The 19,553-nt window shown below is 41.8% G+C and overlaps 1 protein-coding gene across 1 annotated transcript in view; it reads left to right on the top strand.

Moving 5' to 3' along the window:
• cacul1 (CDK2 associated cullin domain 1) overlaps positions 1 to 19,553 on the top strand; it is a 117,086-nt gene that overhangs the window by 41,790 nt on the left and 55,743 nt on the right. Inside the window, exon 3 of the mRNA XM_060842129.1 lies at positions 7,278 to 7,380. Coding sequence (XP_060698112.1) covers positions 7,278 to 7,380 — 103 coding nt within the window. The remainder of the gene's footprint in view (positions 1 to 7,277; positions 7,381 to 19,553) is intronic.

Raw genomic sequence — 19,553 nt, 5'->3', positions numbered from 1 at the left:
ATAATAATGATTGAGTTGAGGGGAGGGGCTGAATATGCCAGGCCATGAGGTTGCAGATTGTGCTGGAGTCTAGTTTTGCTGCTGTTAATGGCCCATAGGACCTCATGGACGCCTAGTCTTGAGTTGCTAGATCTGTTTGAAGTCTGTCCTGTTTAGCACAGTGATAGTGTCAATAACACAATGGGACAAAATTCTCAATGTGAAGGTGGAATTTTGACTCCACAAGGAGAGTGTGCTGGTCACTCTTACCAATACTATCTTGAACAGATGCATCTACAACTGGAAAATTGGTTAGGATGAGATTCAGTACATTTTTCCCTCTTGTTGATTCCCTCACCAGTTGCTGCAGACCCAGTATAACAGCTTTAGGAGCTGGCCAGCTCAATCCCCCACCCTGAGTGCAATTGCCACCCTCAGTGCTTCCTCCAAGTGTTCAACATGGAGGAGTACTGATTCATCAGCTGAGGGAGAACAATACATGGTAATCAGCAGGAGGTTTCTTTGGCCACGTTTAACCTGAAGCCATGAGACCACCTTGGATAAGATGTAGTCTTATAGTTTTACCAAAACCACCCTATTTTTATACTCCATTTGTTTTGAATTAAAGTCAGACATTCCATTTGCTTTCCCTTGAATTTAGATACTAGCTTTTGTGATTCATGAATGAGGACCCCCAAAATCCCTCTGCTGCAGCTTTCTGAGTCTTTCCCCATTTAAAGAATATTCAGCTTTTCAGCTCTTCCTAGCAAATGAATACACTCACCTTTTTCGACATCATTATGTTCCATCTGCCTGAGAAAATGCGTAAGGTATGAGCAGGTAGGGAAAGAGTTAAGTTTAGGTTGCTGGACAAAGGCTCAGCTAGCATGACTTTGACCAGATAAGAGCTTGCAGTAAACAATGAAGTGTTGGGGGCAGGGGTAGTGGTTTAACTAGGTAGAGAATGTCCATTGTGTATTGCCAGATGGCTTGATCTTTACTGTTGATGCTCGCTGATTGTAATGGTCATCCAATCAATATAGATGTTGCCTTAATTGGATGCTGCTCCCTGTAAGTGACTATATAATTCCTTAAGAATCTGCTGTTCGAGACAAGATTGAGAATACATGTCTTTATGTACACGGGCGATCGTTCGCTCTCTCCATGGCTTGGAATAAAGTAAAGAAGGTACGGAAATGGGACGACACACCCACTCACTCAACCTGTTTATGTTCCTCTTTGGATTCTGTGTCATCCTCACGATGACTTTTCACTTTTTTTTGTAACTTCTGCAAACTTGGCGATTGGTACATTCATTTCCATCATCCAATTCATTAATATATATTGTAAATAATTGTGGTCCAGGACTGGTGCATGTGACAATCCACTAGTCTTGAGTTTCTACCTTGAAAATGCCCACCTTTTATAAGTGAATATGAATCAAATTGATCATAAAGTGTTAATTGTATGAACTCACTAAATAGATCATCAAGATTATATTGATAATGATCTGGAATGTGCATTCATAGAGTCATAGAGATGTACAGGACGGAAACAGACCCTTCAGTCCAACTCGACCATGCCGACCAGATATCCCAACCCAATCTAGTCTCACCTACCAGCACCTGGCCCATATCCCTCCAAACCCTTCCTATTCATATACCCATCCAGATTACTTTTAAGTGTTGTCATTGTACTGGCCTCCACCACTTCCTATGGCAACCCATTCCACACACGCACAACCCTCTGCGTGAAAGCTTTGCACCTTAGGTCTCTTTTATATCTTTCCCCTCTTACCCTAAATCTATGCCCTCTAGTCCTGAACTTCCCTATCCCAGAGAAAAGACTTTGTCTGTTTACCCTAACCACGCCCCTCATGATTTTGTAAACCTCTATAAGGTCACCCATCAGCCACCAGTGCTCCAGGGAAAACAACCCTAACCTATTCAATCTCTCCCGATAGCTCAAATCCTCCAACCCTGGCAACATCCTTCTAAATCTTTTCTGAACCCTTTCAAGTTTCACAACATCCTTCTCATAGGAAGGAGACCGGAATTGCACGCAATATTCCAAAAGTGGCCTAACCAATGTCCTGTACAGCCGCAACATGACCTCCCAACTCCTGTACTCCATACTCTGACCAATAAAAGAAAGCATACCAAACTCCTCCTCCACTATCCTATCTACCTGCGACTCCACTTTCAAGAAACTGTGAACCTGCACTCCAAGGTCTCTTTGTTCAGCAACACTCCCTAGTACCTTACCATTAAGTGTTCTGTGGAGAAACTAGTCCAATTTTACACTAGAAATTACTATCAGGCCATTAATAGTCACCATTATTAAGGAGCAAATCAGGACATCGTCATCAGTGCCAAATAGTTAGACAGGGCTATCAGGAAGGTCTTAACTTCAGTAGGTGCAGAGAAAGTTTGGGTATGCATGTTCTTGTGTAAGTGAACATTTGACAGCATGATGAAACCCAATTCATGACAAGTAATTACTCTGCAACTAAACATTTGATTAACCAATAAACTGTCATCACTTCAGATTTTAATTATTGTAAATTTTAAAGATTTCAAATAATTTTTTCTAAAATTTGCTCTTTCATTACTTTTATCTCTCTCTCAATTCAATCTTTATTTCTTCCACACACACTCACACACTCACACACCATGCTTCTTTCAGTCTCTGTGTACAATTTGACATCGAGTTAAATATTCCAACTTGTAGTTCCTTGGTTAAGGCTGCATGTCTCAGTTTGGAGACTCCAATCTACTTGGCTAATAAGATTTGCTGCTGCTTGCCGTATTTTCATATATCATACATTTCCTGGAGATGTTCCTTTAGCTTCCTCCTAATCTCATAGCAAGTACTAAGTTCTGTTGAATGTGCTGGACTGCTGCTTTTTGTAAGAACATTACTGAGATTAGATCCTAAGGCCATCTTGATTTATGTACGTTTTCTTGCTCTTCCAGTTATTCATTTTACTTGTTTTAATTTCAAAAGACTAATGTTTATTTGGCAACTTGTTGTACTAGTTGAGTTTAATGGCAAAACAAAGTACCTTAAATGTTGTACCTTGAATCATTTAAAAGGACTGGTGTAAAGCATGTGCTGAATAGAATGAGTAATGTCTCTCCTGCAGAGTGGGAATTTTTGCTACACCCATTAATAATATCAGCAATCTTACTTGCCAAAATGAGTGGAGTCCAGCAACACTCGAGATGCTCAGTGTCATCCAAGACAGAACAGCCCATTTGATTAGCTCCTCACCCATCACTTAATTGTTCATTTACCATACTTATTAATGATTTAAATGATCAGATAGAAAGCAACAAGTTTGGTGATGACACAAATAATAGCAGCATTGTAAACAATGGGAGGATAAAATTACCAACAGATATCAACACACTGAGTGTACAGGTTTTAGGAGGTAAATACAACATGTGATCTACTTAAACCTAAGATAGACTAGGATGTTTTCTAAATGGAAATCTCAATTTTGGGAGTTGGAGTAGAGGCTGAAAATAATCAAAAAAAACTAAAGAAATGCTAGACTTTTATTTGGAGGAACAGAATGCAAGAGACTTGAAACTACACTATAGCTGTACGTAGTCTTTGCAAGCAATGGATACACCATCTGTTTCATCCGCTGATGTCGTGCAACAGACAATGCTAAGAAGACCCTGTACCCACCAATACACTGGCCACCCTGCTTTTTGTGAAGAATGTATCAGAATTAACTGCTAGGCTGTTACGACCACTAGATATTATAGTAGCACACCAACCTACAGGCACACTACGCCTACTACTTACCAGGACAAAGTGTTAGGTTCCTTCCCTGAGGTTTCGCACATGAAATGGAATTCGCACACGCCAACTTCTGCAAACAGTTAAAGTTTATTAAAGCTTGTACAAGCTAGGTGATCCCCTTTGACCCCCTTTGCAAGGTTGAGTCAAAGTGACGCCCTGAACAAAGAACACACATCCCCTTTATACAGGTCAGTTGGCAATGCTGACAGAAACTCTGGCTACTCAAGACAACCCCCAGTCACAATGGTAGGATGAGATCATCCTCAGATAATCAAATGCCCTAATCCTGGGGGGGAATAGTTATGCGGATTAGATTCCCTACAGTGTGGAAACAGGCTCTTCGGCCCAACCAGTCCACACTGACCCTCTGAAGAGTAAACCACCCCGACCTATTTCCCTCTGACTAATGCACCTAACACTATGGACAATTGAGTATGGCCAATTCACCTGACCTGCGCATCTTTGGACTGTGGGAGGAAACTGGAGCACTCGGAGGAAACCCATGCAGACACGGGGAGAATGTGCAAACTCCACACACAGTCACCCGAGGCTGGCATCGAACCTGGGACCCTGTGCAGTGAGGCAGCAGTGCTAACCACTGAGCCACCATGCCACCCCACTGGACTATCTCTTGGCTCAGTGACTTTCCCAAGAAAATGTAGGTGCAACATACCCCTGGCCAGAAAGCATTTCTGAATGAAAGAGATTGAACAAGAATTTAACTTGACAATAGCAGAGGGGAGTAGTAGCAAATGACTGTGTCGAATTGGGTTGTGGGTGATTCACATTCTTGTCTGACTGTTGTCCCCGCTCAAAGACAGTGTAATTTAACCCTTTAATATTACACTCATGTCCAGAGAAATATTCCAATTTAATCTTTTAACATTGCAAAAGGACCCCATATGCGCAACATGTAGGACCAATGTGGTTTACAAATTCCTTTGCAACAACTACAACAAACATTACGTCAGACAAACAGGAAGAAAACTAGCTATCCAACTTCACGAACACCAAATGGCAACTCAACATGATCCACTCTCCCTCATCTGCATACACACTGACAAATTCAACTATGACAAAGTAACCGTTCTAGAACAAGATTCACGCCGGAAAGTTCTTGGAAGCCGGGTTTTCAACCAAAAAGGCCATCAGCAAATGCATAGACCCAGTGTACAAACTGCTGCAGAGAAGACCTGGAAGTGACACTTTTCCCTAACCGACCAGACCACACAAAAACCAAGCGGGCAGAACAATGCTTTACGGACGTCGCACTGATGATGCTATCCAGCATGATAATGGAACATCTGTACAATAACTCAGCAGCTTGGAGAGTTAACCAACTACTTGAGCTGTACATAGCTTTGGATAGAAGATATTTAGGAGTGCTCTGAGCAGTTCTGGTCATCACACCACAGGAAGGATATCCTTGAAAGGATGTGTAGTATAAATTTACCAGAATGATACCCAGATTCCAAATATTATAAATTAAAAGAACGGCTTTCGTTTTTGCCAGAATGGGGAACCTCTCCACTGTGATTAAATTAATGGAATCTCTCTGGAATTGTAAATTGCGGTTCAATTTGCAAGAAGAGTCATTTTGGACTCAACAGTGACTTTGTTTCTCTGTCCACAGATGCTGTCAGACCTCCTGTGGTTCTCCAGCATTTTGTTTTTATTTCGTATTTTCAGCATCTGTAGTAGTTTGCTTTTAATTCAGCTGGCTGCTTTGTTCTGGATTGATGTTGAGCATCTTGAATGTTGTTGCTGCAAATCCTCAATGATCAATAATGGACATGATAAGTGAAGGGGAAAGTGTGGTAGGTGGAAATGGGTGCTGTTGACAGAGGTGCACGAGGAACCATAAGGTTTGGATAAATAGACATGGGGTAACATAGCGATAAGTGGTTGAGAGCAGGAGATAGGTTTTCTGTTGAACTCTTTATTTTCAAATTTTGTATGCAGATCCAGAGCTTGGAAACAGGTTTTCCACCTAGCCCATCTTGGCAAGCAGCCAGCCTTTCGGGCTCGTTCCTCATCACACCAGCCTGACTCTCAAGCTAGCCCCTACCCCAGACTGGAAATCCAAATCTTGGGTGGCCATTTATAAATTACAGGGTCATAGAGCTCAGATTTTTTCGACTTTGCACCCCCGCCCTGGAAACGAAAATTGGGGCCAGTGTCTATGCTTTGTTGAATTTCGAGGTTTAGGTGTGATTTGATTCGAAATTGTCAAGAAGCTAAATGGAACTGAATTCCTCTTCCTCTCTATCTACCCTACCTCTACTGGTTTAGGAATTTGGTTCCAGTCATTATCATTTAAAAATTAGAACAAGACCTTTTTAAGGGTGATTTTATGAAATACTTCTACACAGGCAAAGTTTGGAAATTTCTTCCACAAGTGATAATTGAAGCTCGAGTAATTGGTCATTTTCAAACTGAGATTGATGGAGAGATTTTGGTTAATCTAAAAGTATTAAGATATATGGGGGAAAGGCACATGTTGATGGAGCCAGGATGTGCTCGGTGCTATGACCTCTCTGAAAGGTGGAACGGACTCAAAGGGATAAGTGGCCTACAGCTGTTCACGTGGCTGCAATGTGTCCCATCCAAACGATGCACTAAAACACCTCATGAAGTCCTTCAAATCTGCAATCATTACTTTAGAAGTATAAAAGCAGCAGATGTATAGAAATGCCACCACCTGCAAATACCCTTCCAAATTGCAGAACATCCTGATTTACAAATGTATGGCCATTCGTTTATTACTGCTGGGTCAAAATCCTGTCGCCCCCCCTATCTAATAGCACTGATAGACTGCAATGGCTCAAGAAAGTTCACCACCATCTCCTCAAGGACACTTCGGGATGTGCAGTAAATAATGTTCTTGCCTGTGACTCCCATATTTCAAAGATGAACTAAAACAAGGAAAAATGTAGCTGTGATAAATGCAGAATAAAACTTGCAACACTGCTTCAACAGTGCACTTTAATCTCTCCTGGTAATGATTCTTACAATCATTACACTGTTGATTTTGTCAACGTGAGATTGCTAAACTATTTTCACAAGGTTAATTTTGATGTGCGCTGGTAATGACTGACAGCCACATATTGAAACTCTCATTGTTTTCACCTCCCATCTCTGTGGATGTACTTGCATGATGTGGACTGCAGTTGTGTAGGTAGCACATTACCATCTTCTTGAAGGCATTTCACAATGAGCAATAAATGCTGACCTTTCTAGTAGCGCTCATAGTCTATGAATGTAGGTAAAGATATATATTCATCCTGTTCTGGATTTGAGCTGTGGTATTTGCAGATACAATAAAATGTTGTAAGCTGTCAAATCCCTTGGTCAATTAATGTGCCCAATTTTCAGAACTTTACTTTCTCTCTGCTCATCTGATGTACATATACAGGAATAGTACAGTGTCTAATGAGCAATGCTAAGGCTAAAAGCTAGATTATGTTTCTTTTTCTTTTTTTTAGCTGTGTTTACAAGTGTGTGTGCCAGCAGCATTCAGAGCAGATGTACTGTGACCTCATCACAAAGATAACCATTCACTTAAGACGAGTCTCAGAGGAGCTGCAGGTACTATTATTCTGGATATCTGATGTTTTCTTTGTGTACCTGCTATATTTTTATTGGGCATTGCTTTTACTATGATGGTCATGGTCATGATAATAAGTGAAGTCACTTTCTTGCTTAAAACCTGAGACCAGGGGTATTTCGCATGATAATGTTAATATTGAGTTGGAAACAGCAGAGCAGAACAGGCAGCATTTGAGGAGCAGGAGAGTTGACATTTTGGGCACCAGCCCATCATCAGGAATGTGGAAGGCTAAGAGGGCTGAAAGAAAAATTGGGGGGCGGGCGGGGGGTGGGGGGGGGGGGTGAGATTAGGTTGGGGTTAGGGGGAAGGTAGGTGGGATGACAATAAGTGGATGCCAGTAAAAGGTAATTGCAATAAGTTGGTGGGGAGAGTGGAGCAGATAGGTGGGAAGGAAGATGGACAGGTAGGTCAGGTCAAGAGGGTGGTGCTGAGTTGGATCACCTCCTACCTGCATCCACCTAACACCATCCCATCTACCTTCACTCTCGCCCTCCTATTTTTCTCTCAGACCCCTTTCCTCTTCACATTCCTGATGAAGGGCTGATGCCCAAAGCCTTGACTCTCCTCCTCAGATGCTGTATGACCTGCTATGGTTCTTCCAGCACCACACCTTTTGACTTTGACTCTCCAGCATCTGCAGTCCTCATTTTCTCCTAATGTTAATATTGATCCTCTGCACCTGGATCCAGTTAGATACATTGAGGGTTGTACCAACATAACCTGTTATTGTCTTGATTTTGGTAGTTGGATATTGGACCCAATTGTTTCTTTCTAGTCGACATTCATTGTTGTAAATGCTTTGTTCCATTTTAGTTCATCTATCATCAGCTCACAAACTTTTGCAGCATAAATTTTGTCATCCAAAGCCTTTCCTTAATTTCATATTCTTTTGTGTGAGAAAAGAGAAATTATCACAATCAATTTTAAGAACAATTTCCTTTCGAATAAAGTCTTTTGTTACCTCCGGATGTCCCAAAGTACTTTGCAAAGAAGGTCACTATTGTAATGTAGTAAATGTGGCAACTGTTTTGTGTTTAACTAGCCTCCCATGAACTGCATTGTGATCGTGACCAGATAACTTTTGTGATGCTGATTTGAGGGGCGCCATTGGTTTGTGCATCGGAAATAATTTTCCTGCTCTACTTTGAAACTGGGCAGTGGTAACTTTCTTTTACCATCTACTTGAGAAGGTAGACAGGACCTCAGTCATTAAACTGATACTAAAGATGGCACCTCCAACAGTGTAAATCTTTCTCGATGCTGTGGTCAGCCTTGATTTTCCATGTTGAAATTCTGGAATTGGTCTTCAACCAACTTAGCTGAAATTGCTGACAGCAATTTGTCTTCTATGGTTTGCTTGGTGAAACTGAAAATGTTATCTTTAGAGATAGGAGTGTTGAGAGGAGATGTGACAAAGGTGCTCAACGTCCTGAAAGGTCAGGTCACAGTGAATAGAAGCTCTTCCCATTTGTGGAAAGGTTACAAATCAGAGGACATAGATTTAAAGTGAATTGTCAAAGAACGAGAGGCAGCATGAGGAAAAGGGTTCTTGCAATATTAGTATTCAGAATCTTGAGTGCCCTTCTTGAGGATGTGATGGAAGATGATTCAGTTATGGCTCGCTAAAAGAAAGTGGATAATTGTTGGAAGAAGAATTTTTAAAGAGCAAAGGGCTAAGGCAGGGATTGAGTAACTCTTAAAGAGAACTGATATGGACATAGGCTGAGTGGGCTTTGTTCTGTGTTGTTGGCATTCTGTTTCCTTTTCATCTATCTTTTAGATGTGTGGTTCAGCAACATGTTGTTTTGAAAATTCTCCCTCTTGTTTTTAAGCCCCTTCATGGTTGACCCTCACACCACAGTTGTGACATCCTGCAACCTCTCTGTGGTGGTGGTTTAATTCTGGCCTCTTGAGCTGCTTCAATTTTATTTGTTCCACCATTGGTCACCACAATTCAGTTGCCTAAGCCCTAAGCTGTGGAATGCCCTTGTACCTACCTTACTGCCTCTATATTTCACTTTAAAACCTGCCTTAGTAACCAGATTTCTGTCAAATGTGGCCTGGTGTTACTTTAGTTTCATATTGCTCTTGTGAAGCACCTTGACATATTTTGTGCTTTGTACATGCTATATGTACCTAAGTTGTTAGTTCTATTTAAATAAATTACCTTGCACAGTGTGTTTGACTGGTTTTGAAACTGTGTGATTGTCACTATGTATCTGCAAATTCTTGCTCGAGTGAAGCTTTAAGATCTCAAGAGTGTTGCCTTCCTGTTCTGCTTTAAATCACGTTGCTGATGTTTGTGGATTCCATTGATGGGTTTCTGGGATAAAAGATGCTTGTTTACTATGGTTTTGTCTTTAATCATTGGTTTGCAAGTACAGTTAGGATTCCAGAGAATGGGTCATTTCCATCTGTGGCAATGTCATCAAAAGTATGAGTTTCCTGACAATGCATGGCATTAAAGTAAAAGTAGGATTTCATCCCATCAGCCAGTGCAGAGTTTCAAACTTCACCATCCACATGCTCCTTGTTTGACTTGTACGACAGAAAACCTTTCGTAGTAGCAAATGCGATTTGTTGTATGGAGTATTTAAATTTGATTACACCGGATGTTTCTGAGGTAAGAACTTTTATTTCCTAAATTTAATTAAACAGAATTATTCTTATTTTGCAAGATGACTATCCAATCAAGGTAAATGAGTTATAGGTGAACTGGGAAGCCCAATGCCGATCAGAAAGTAATCTTGAATTCCTGTTGTAATAGATGGAGGGTTGTTGGTATCAGTGGCATCTCTGGATGCAGTTCATACCAGTGGCACAATCCAATCTGAGCCTCTGGACGAACTGATACCAATGTTCAGGTGAATCCCAAGGGGAAAAGAAGAGAGAGTAACAGAACATGTAATAGCCAGATTGAATTTAGACCCCAGATTCTCGTCTTACAAGTAATTTCTCTATATATAATCAACTGCAATTAAGGAGCTTAATTTGGAGATCGAAGATCATGGCAGTCCAAGTGGTCTGTTGTGCTGTGCTCTGTGCCATAACCCCTGGCAAGGTAAGCCTTTGCCCCCTCTCGTTAAGCACCCCAGGAGAAAAATCAATAATATAAAGTTACTGAACACCTGAAGTTGCTAAAATTGTGGCTTGACAGCCCTAAGATCAGGATAAAGGCAAATAGAGCAAAAGGGGTGAAAGAAGTACAGCAAGCAGGGTACTCCCCTGCTGTGCCTGTAGCCATTGCTCAATCTCCCCAGGTTGGCCCTTTGGGTTTAATGGGGCAGCAGCATTTACATTCAGAGTTTGCCAAACTCCGAGAAAAGATCAAAGCAGCGATGGAGCCAATATCTGCCATGCTGAAAAAGCATGAGCAGGAGATTCAAACACTGGACTGAAGAGTAGAAGCAGTGGAGCAGAGGACAGCGGCATCAGAGACTGTGGTGGACATCGTGGGAGGAAAGATCCGAATGCTGGAAGACCAGCTCCAGGTCCTTCAGGAACAAGTGGACGACCTGGAAAACAAAAGTAGAAGGAAGAACTTTTGAGGCTCGTGTGTCTCCCAGAGCACAAGGAAGGCGAGGACCTTGTTGGATTCCTGGAGAAGTGGCTCCCGACATCCCTGGGGCTGGGGTTGGAGTCGGGTCTGGTGAATGTTGAGTGGGCCCACCGGATCACAATAAGTAGGTCCGGGCCAGACCTGTGACCTCGCCCGGTCCTAGTGTGACTCCAGCATTATAAAGAAAAACAGTTAGTGATTGAAACAGCAAGAAGACTGAGAAGAGATCCACAGGCTTTAAATACAAAGGCTGAAGAATAATGTTCTTTCAAGACTTCTCGAGCCGGAGCTAAGAAGAGAAAGGCATTTGATGAAGTTAAGAGAAACGGTTACAGACAATGGTACAGTTTTTCTTTACTTTTTCTGCGCCACTTTTTCTCCTCTCTCCCCGTTTTTGTGGTTACCTGTTTTATAGCTTTTGTACTGCCTGAGTAAAACCTATTTATTTATCATTTTGGTTCGTTATTGTCTGGGTTCCTTTGTTGCTGTCTGTTTTGTTTGGATTGGGGGTGGCTATATCTGTGGTTAAGATGTATGGAGAAGAGGTGTGCAGGGGAGGAGGGTGGGTGTCCATTGTTAACTCTCAGAATGTAAATAACATGTGTCCTTTATCTGTGCATTGCCTGGGACTCTGGTGTGGCCTCAGCTGGAAGGAGCCAGGATGGTCGCAAGGATTGAGAGAATTGCCCCCAATGGGCAATGGGGGAGATCTCTAGTAGATTGGGGTTTATTCAGGTGTTTGTTTAAGTTAAATGTAGTGGTTAGTTTTTCAGTTGTTATAGTCGTTTTTAGACTTTATAGAGTTAATGTCTTTTTCGCTCACTGCACCACAGGTAAGCTTCGTCGCCTTGGGAAACCCATGAGCTGCCCTGGATGACCATGGCTAGTGATTTGTTCAGGTGGTGCACCTGGAATGTAAAGGGGAGTCATTCCCCCATTAAAAAGAAAGAAGGTGCTGTCAAGCCTTAGGAAGGAAAGAGTGGACATTGCCCTGCTGCAGGAGATGCTTTTAACTGATAAGGAACTTCTGAAGCTGCAGCAGGGGGGTTATGACAGGATATTCATCTCCTTCTTTATCTCTAAGAGTAGAGGAGTAGTTATACTGGTAAGAAGGAACTCCCATTCCAGGTAACTGAGCAAAGTAAGAACAAACATGGATGGTTCATCATTCTTAAAGCTCTAATACATGGAGAAGAGTATGGTGTCCTGAATGTCCCCCGGCACACCTTTTTAAATTTCTAATTGATGCAGTTGCTAAATTAATGAATCTTGGAGTGTGCTGCACAGTCATAGGAGGAGATTTTAACCACCTAATGAATCCTGGGGTAGACAGGATGCCAAGGGGCTCAGCAGGTATGCCCACGCAATCTAGACAGTTGATGTACTTGTGTGAGGAGTTGGGACTAGTGGATGTGTGGAGGCATCTCCACCCTAATGGAAGAGACATGTTATTCCAACCCATAGGAGAATTGACATGTTCCTTATGCTGTCTGTTTGGACACAACATTGGCTTGCAAAATTGGGAATGTAACAATCTTGGACCGTGTGCCAATGTATTTAGATGTTAAAATCAAGAGTGGCAGTATAGATGCACGGCTCTGGCGCACAAACCCATTCCTGCTAAGGGATAGCAAGTTTGTTGAATATGTCACAAGAGAGTTCAGGGCTTTCTGGGATATCAACTTGGGTACAGCCAGTAATCCAGCAATACTTTGGGAGGCCACTAAGGCATATTTACAAGGCCTGATTATTTTGTATCCAACAACTAGAAGGAGGCAGAGGGAGGATCAACAATGGATGCTGGAGACCCGGCTGAAGGTAGCTGAGGAAGCATATTATTATAGGCCTTCGTTGGTCAAGCTGCAGTGAGTCACGGCTCTCCGGGCTGCTCTCAACTCATTGCGCACACAGGTGGCAAAGGAAAGGTCTCCTTTGCTAAACAAAATTTGTTTCAATTTGGAGATAAACCAGGTAGATACTTGGCATATGACTAAAAAGAAAAATGCTTCCCAATCCATTTTGTCTGTTGGAGAGAAGGCTAGCATGATTATCCTTGAGTTGAAGAAGATCAATGTTAGATTTAGGGAATACTTTGCAGAGTTATACCTGCCAGGGGGCGGTGAAGACAGAGAATGCAGTTCTTTTTTGAGAACCTGGATCTCTCCAGTATAAATGTGGAACCCGTCTCCTTGTTAAATGCACCTATGACGATAGGTGCAGGAAGCAAGAAAGTAATGAAGCATCTCCAGGGTGGCCAAGCACCAGGACCAGATGGATTCCTGTGTAAGTTTTAGAAGGAATTCATGAATGTGTTGGTGGAGCCACTTTTGTGGACGTATAGCTATTCATATGCACAGGATTGTCTTCCACCCTCTCTTAGGGAAGCTAATATCTCCCTCATTTTAAAGAAGAAAGACCCCGAAGAATGTGCTTCATACAGACCAATTTCATTGTTGAATGTAAACTTTAAAATTCAGTCAAAGGTGCTGGCCCTGAGGTTGGAAAAGGTGTTCTCCTATATTATAAAAGAAGATCAGGCAGGTTTTATTAAGGGCCGTAGCTCCTCCAACATTATCACGAGGGTACTGAACATAGTGCAGATATGCCAACAAAGATTGACCCTGGGTTTGGTGGTCTCCCTAGACACAGCAAAGGCGTTTGGCCAGGTAGAATGGCCATACCTGTTTGGGGTCCTAGAGTGCTTTGCTGTGGGGGCAACCTTTACTAGATGGGTGGCGGTGTCGTATAATGATCCTAAGGCAGCAGTCATCATAAATGGCACTAAGTTGGATAACTTTAATATTGGGAGGGGTAGTTGACAGGGGTCTCCTCTTTCACTGATGCTATTTACAATGGCAATTGAGCCGTTAGCTGAGGCTATCAGGACAGATCCTGACCTAGCGGCGCTAAGGGTGGGAATGGGGGAGCATAAGATCACCCTATACGCTGATCATGTCCTTTTGTTCTTGGCCAATCCGGAGGAATCTGTTCCCTGATAGATTCAAAAAATGTATTTATTTGTCAATTTTTCAGGGTGCAGGATCAACTTCACAAAATCAGAAGCCATGCTGGTGGGTGGATTAGTGGAGGTGCCTAATCTGAAGGATGGAATGCAGTTCCTGTTTAAATGGTCGTCAAAGGTTTTTTATATTTAGGAATTTTTATTACCCCTGCCTTCCACCAGTTGTAAGGAGCTAACTATGTGCAACTACTAGAGAAGATAAAACGGGATTTGCAGCGGTGGGAGAGATTCCCGTTATCATGGTTAGGCCGAGTAGCCCTGATTAAAATGAATGTTCTTCCTCGCCTGTTGTCCCCCATGAGAATGCTCCCATTGTTGCTACCCAGAACAGTATTATGGTTGGCTCAATGGTTGGCTAGGGACCTTTATTTGGTGTCGCCGACGCCCCCTAATGAAATTTACTAAATTGCTGCTGCAGGATAAGTGGTGGGGGTGGACTTTACAGACTTGAAGAGATATCAAATAAGCGCACTGTTAGCATATATGGGTGACTGAGTATTGGGTGGGGGGGGTGCGAAGGAGGCATTCGGAGTGAATTTTGTTTGACGTTGAAGTTTCACAGTCACAATGTCCCCTACTTATTCTATTATTCGTGGATAAGGTGAAATCTGTGGGCTGTGTAAGAGCCCAGTCATTTTAAATACGGTGAAAGCTTGGAGAATAATGAGGCAAGGCGAGGGCAATTGGCTTAAAGCCTCGCTATTTATCCCATTGGTGGGAGCCCAAAGATTTAGACCTGGGGCAATGGACTCCGGCTTTAAGCTATGGAAGAATAAGGGAATCTCTTGTTTGGGAGATTTATTCGAGGGGGAGATCTTGATGTCATTTAGCCAGCTAAGTCCGAAATATGGATTGTCAAATAGGGCCTTTTCTGGTACTTTCAGATAAGGGATTATATGCAGAAGAAGACCAGGCTTCTGGCTCAGCCTTACAAGTCAAACATGAAGAAGAGTGCTCTGGTGCATGGGCGCTCTTTCAGTTAGTATTTTGTATCATTTTTAGAAAGGACGTGCCTTAGGAGATGTGGAGAGACTCTGTAGGATTGGAATCGGGAACGAGGAGAGGATATTTCATTGGAAACGTAGGAACATATATGGAAAAAATGTGAAGGAAGTCTCAATATGTTACAAAGCACAGGCCATTGCAACTGAAGATTTTATACAGGGCTCATATGGCGCCAGAGAGGCGAGCGAAGTTCAAGGAAGGAGATCTCCAGGGTTTCCCAAATGTAAAATTAGTATAGGCACTCTCACACACTGCTATTAGTCATGTTGCAAGATGCAAACATACTGGAGTGCCATAGTAAGGGAGCTGAAGGAATTCCTGGGGATTGAAGTCAAAGTACACCCGGTACTACTCATGGGGTTGCTGAATTTGCCCTTTCTGGGGTAACATTCTAACCCACTGTGCAAGGAAGAACATTTTTAATGAATTCGACATTGGACCAGTCCCCAGGTCTTATGGGGTGATGCAGGTTGGTGATGAAGCATCTCCCCCAAGACGACCTCACGAATATGGTGCACCACAAAATGGAGCAGCTTTATGAGACGTAGTGGCCCTTTCTAAATTATACTGATGCAGACTTATTGGCAATATTAATTAGGGCCGTGATATAGCTGTGGGAATTAGCTTGGGTGTCTGTGGGGCCTTGGGAGGGGGAAGCTGGGTGGAAAAACAAAATACAGGTACAATGACTGGTGTCCCCGAGTGGAAGTATGGTGAGTCAAGTCGAATAATGTGATAAAATTTAAGATAATTTGAATTCAGCTTAATTTAATTTTTATTTAATTTGTTTGAAGCTTAGCTTAAGTAAAGTAGATGTTTGTTCTGGTAGAATACTAGGTAGTTTATCATAAATAGTATTGTGATATGATATTGTTGTACTACCTGTGTCTTTTTGTATTTTGGTATCGTTTTTTGTGTGTAGTTATTTGTAAAAGATTTGAAAAAGTTTTTAATAAAAATATTTGTGAAACAAAAAGGTGTTTAATTCAGTTGATACTTGGATTCAGGGATACCCAAGATTTTAACTCCTGATTTCTGTTTAAGGCATTAGTCTTCACTTGAACAGCAGTAAGGGCACGTGCATTACAACAGTGAATCCTTCAATCGCGCATTATAGGCTGTGAAAAGTTTTGGAATGCATTGGGATTGAGGAAAGTGCTATATAAATTTTTTAATTGGTATCAGTATCTTAGACACAGAAGAAAATTGGTTAATATTTATGTTCCTGATTTATCAAGTATCCCATGCCCTTTCATAAGATCGTGACTGATCTGTCCCAGCTCTCAGCTCCTCAAATCCCTCAACTCTTCGATTATTTAAAATATCTAACTACCTCCTCTAAATATCTTGTGATTCAGCCTCTATAGCTCTCTGGGTAGAGAATTTAATGCATTCATGACTCCCTGGGTCAACCTATCCATATCCCCTTGCATATTCCTTATATCCTCAAAGCAACATGTCCTCCCATCTATTTATGTTTCGTCAGCAAATTTAGGCAAATACCCTGTGCCCCCTCCTCCAAATCATTAATATTGATGCTAAATAATTGGGGCTCAGATTGATCCTTATTGCAATCCACTAATTATGTCTTTCCAACCTAAAAAAGACCCATTAATCCCGACTTTGTCTTCTGTGTGTTCTCAAATCTTTGATCTATACTAGTAAATTACCCCAATACTATGAGCCGCCTCCTCCCAGACTCTGAAGAAATCCCTCCAGAAAGGCATCAATCCATCTGCTGAGCAAGCCACATGCTTATGATGCCTGGGTTCTCACTGACAAAGCGAATCTTCTTTGCCAGCACAAGGGATTCTGAACAAGAGGAGGACAAGGGTGGTGCTTTAAAGGCTCTCTGAAGGCTTACCTCAAGAAATACAAGGTAGAAATCAATGCTTAGGACACCCAATTTGGAGGAACTTCCTGTCTGAAGGGAACTGTAGCTTCTAATCAAACTGTAGAACAATGGACATGATTTTCACTGCTTGACAAACCCCTAGAGAAGTGTCAGGAACAATGTCCACCATGTTACATGATCTTCATTGATCTGACCAAGTCTTTTGATTCAGTTGGAAAGTGCTATGGAAGACCTTGTCAAAGGTCGGCTATAATGAGAAATTCATCAACACTCTCTGTATCCTCGAGGACAAAATACTGGCGATGGTCCTCACTGATGGGAATATGGCATAAACCTTCATGATCAAAACTGGAGTCATGTAGGGAAACATCACCCTAATTCTTTTCTCCATCTTTGTCGCCACCATACTTCACCTGGTCCAGAACAAGTGGTGAGGACATTGTCTACAGGATGGATGGATAACCTTTTGACCAGTTGAAATCCAAAAAAAAATTATATTGACATCGCTTGTGGAACTTCAGTACTTAATGCAGATGACAACACCATCTCTGCTCTGTCGGAAGACCAGCAACACAAAATGCTTTCACAGAAGTATACTGAAAAATTGGTCTTGGCTTTAATCTCCGGAAAACTCAATTTCTTTCCTAACCTGGCCCAGGGCGTCTGGTCTGTCCCTCCATTAAGATCAAGTCGTCCCATATGTGGAATAATTCCCCAACCTGGAGAGCCATGTGTCATCTAAGACAGACATTGATGCAGAGCACCACGAGTGCTGCCTATGGATGCCCTAAGATGAGAGTCTTCAACAACTATGCCATCTATGCTGATGCAGAAGACTTAGTATTAACTGGCATCTTTGGGCACAGGAATGGGCCAGTTGTTCAAATATTCCGATTGATCAAGTGGGTCCACATAATCAATGGCAAAACGCACACTAAGTAATTGAATCATAATGCAGGAGGTATACACATCATTGTTGTACTTTATTTACAGCATAAATTACAGCTTTGCCCTAAATAAAACTTACTGACAGAGAGTCTTCTCATTCACAGCCTCAACTGACAACTTGAAAGTTGTGGAGATTGTGATAATGCAGTAAACTTAGGGTATTTCAAGATATAATTTTTTCTGGTTTATTGAGAGTGCAAGTTCATAAGATGCTGCTTCAAATAAAGCTTGCTGTGCTAAGATCCTCAATTATATGGCAGTCAGTGTTCCGATTCTTCTCTATTGCTTAGAATTGTGGACTATGTTTTTTTTATGTGATGAAGGGTTCAGAAAAGATTTCCAAGGATGTTGCCAAGGTTGGAGGATTTGAGATGTAGGCAGAGGCTGAATAGGCTTGGAGCTTTTTTTCCTGGAGCAAAGGTTTATAAAATCATGAGGGGCACGGATAGGGTAAATACACAAAGTCTTTTCCCTGGGGTGGGGGAGTCCACAACTAGAGGGGAAAAAATTAAAAGGGACCTAAGGGGCAACTTTTTGGTGATACATGTATGGAATGAGCTGCTAAAGGAAGTGGTGGAGGCTGGTAAGATTGCAACATTTAAAAGGCATCTGGATGGATATATGAATAGGAAGGGTTTAGAGGGAAATGCGTCAAGTGCTGGCAAATGGGACTAGGTAAGGGTATATGATTGGCATGAATGAGTTGGACTGAAGGGTCTGTTTCCGTGCTGTCTATCCCTATAGCTCTAAGTGCTGGAGAACACTTTTTGACACTATTCAACAATGTTTAGACACATTCTGTGCATCTGCTGCAAAGACAGGCGTACAAACCTTTTTTTTAGAAGCCAGTAGCACCAGCATTGAGAGTGCAATCATTCAAAACTAATTCCACTGAGCCAGCCACTTGCTTAGGATGCATGAGTTCTCACTGCCAAAGCAAATTGTCTTTGCCCAGCTCAAGAGATATGAACGAGTGGAGGACAAAGGAAGTGCTTCAGAGACTCTCGCTGAATCCTTACTTCAAGAAGAGTGCAGTTATCCTCCAGGCTTTCTGCCTGTATTCCTGATTAAGGACTTTTGCCCGAAACGTCGATTTTACTGCTCCTCGGATGCTGCCTGAACTGCTGTGCTCTTCCAGCACCACTAATCCAGAATCTGGCTTCCAGCATTTGCAGTCATTGTTTTTACCTATATACCCATGAAGGTTGAGACCCCAGGTTTGGTCAGCCTTAGTCATATCTCTGTAGCTATCAATCCTATTCATTTATTCCTGGTAAAATGGAAAAAGCTGTATATTAAAATTTTTAGGCAGTGAAATTTAGAATAATTATAATGTTGTTCTTGCAATCTTGCCATCTTGGAACAATTCTCTGTTCCTTTTAAGTTGACTGCAATTATATTTACAATTCTCATTATTTACTATGCATTTATTCTTTGCTGCACTGGTGATTTCCTTATAATTTAACAACATCTTGGTAGCATATTTAAACAGTATGTATTGTGTATTGGATGATTGCTTGTAATAATTAGCAAATGAATTCAACTTAAAGTTGGCTGACCAGTACACTAGATGGCACTGAAAATGAAATTTTGTGCAAAGGCTTTGCTGCTGTCTTAACAGTAGATCATTTTAGCCAGTAGGTGTCATTATAGTCTCATGTAAAATCAAGTAGCATTGGGATGCAAACATTTCCAGGGTCTTCTCATGTACTTTTCTTTATCAGTTCTCTCTCAGGCATTTTCTTCATTTCTTGAAAGTGAT

Source organism: Hemiscyllium ocellatum, chromosome 22 (genome assembly GCF_020745735.1).
Source record: "Hemiscyllium ocellatum isolate sHemOce1 chromosome 22, sHemOce1.pat.X.cur, whole genome shotgun sequence".
Taxonomy (NCBI): domain Eukaryota; kingdom Metazoa; phylum Chordata; class Chondrichthyes; order Orectolobiformes; family Hemiscylliidae; genus Hemiscyllium; species Hemiscyllium ocellatum.
The sequence above is the reverse complement of the archived record's forward strand: the minus strand, read 5'-3'. Positions and strand labels throughout refer to the sequence as shown.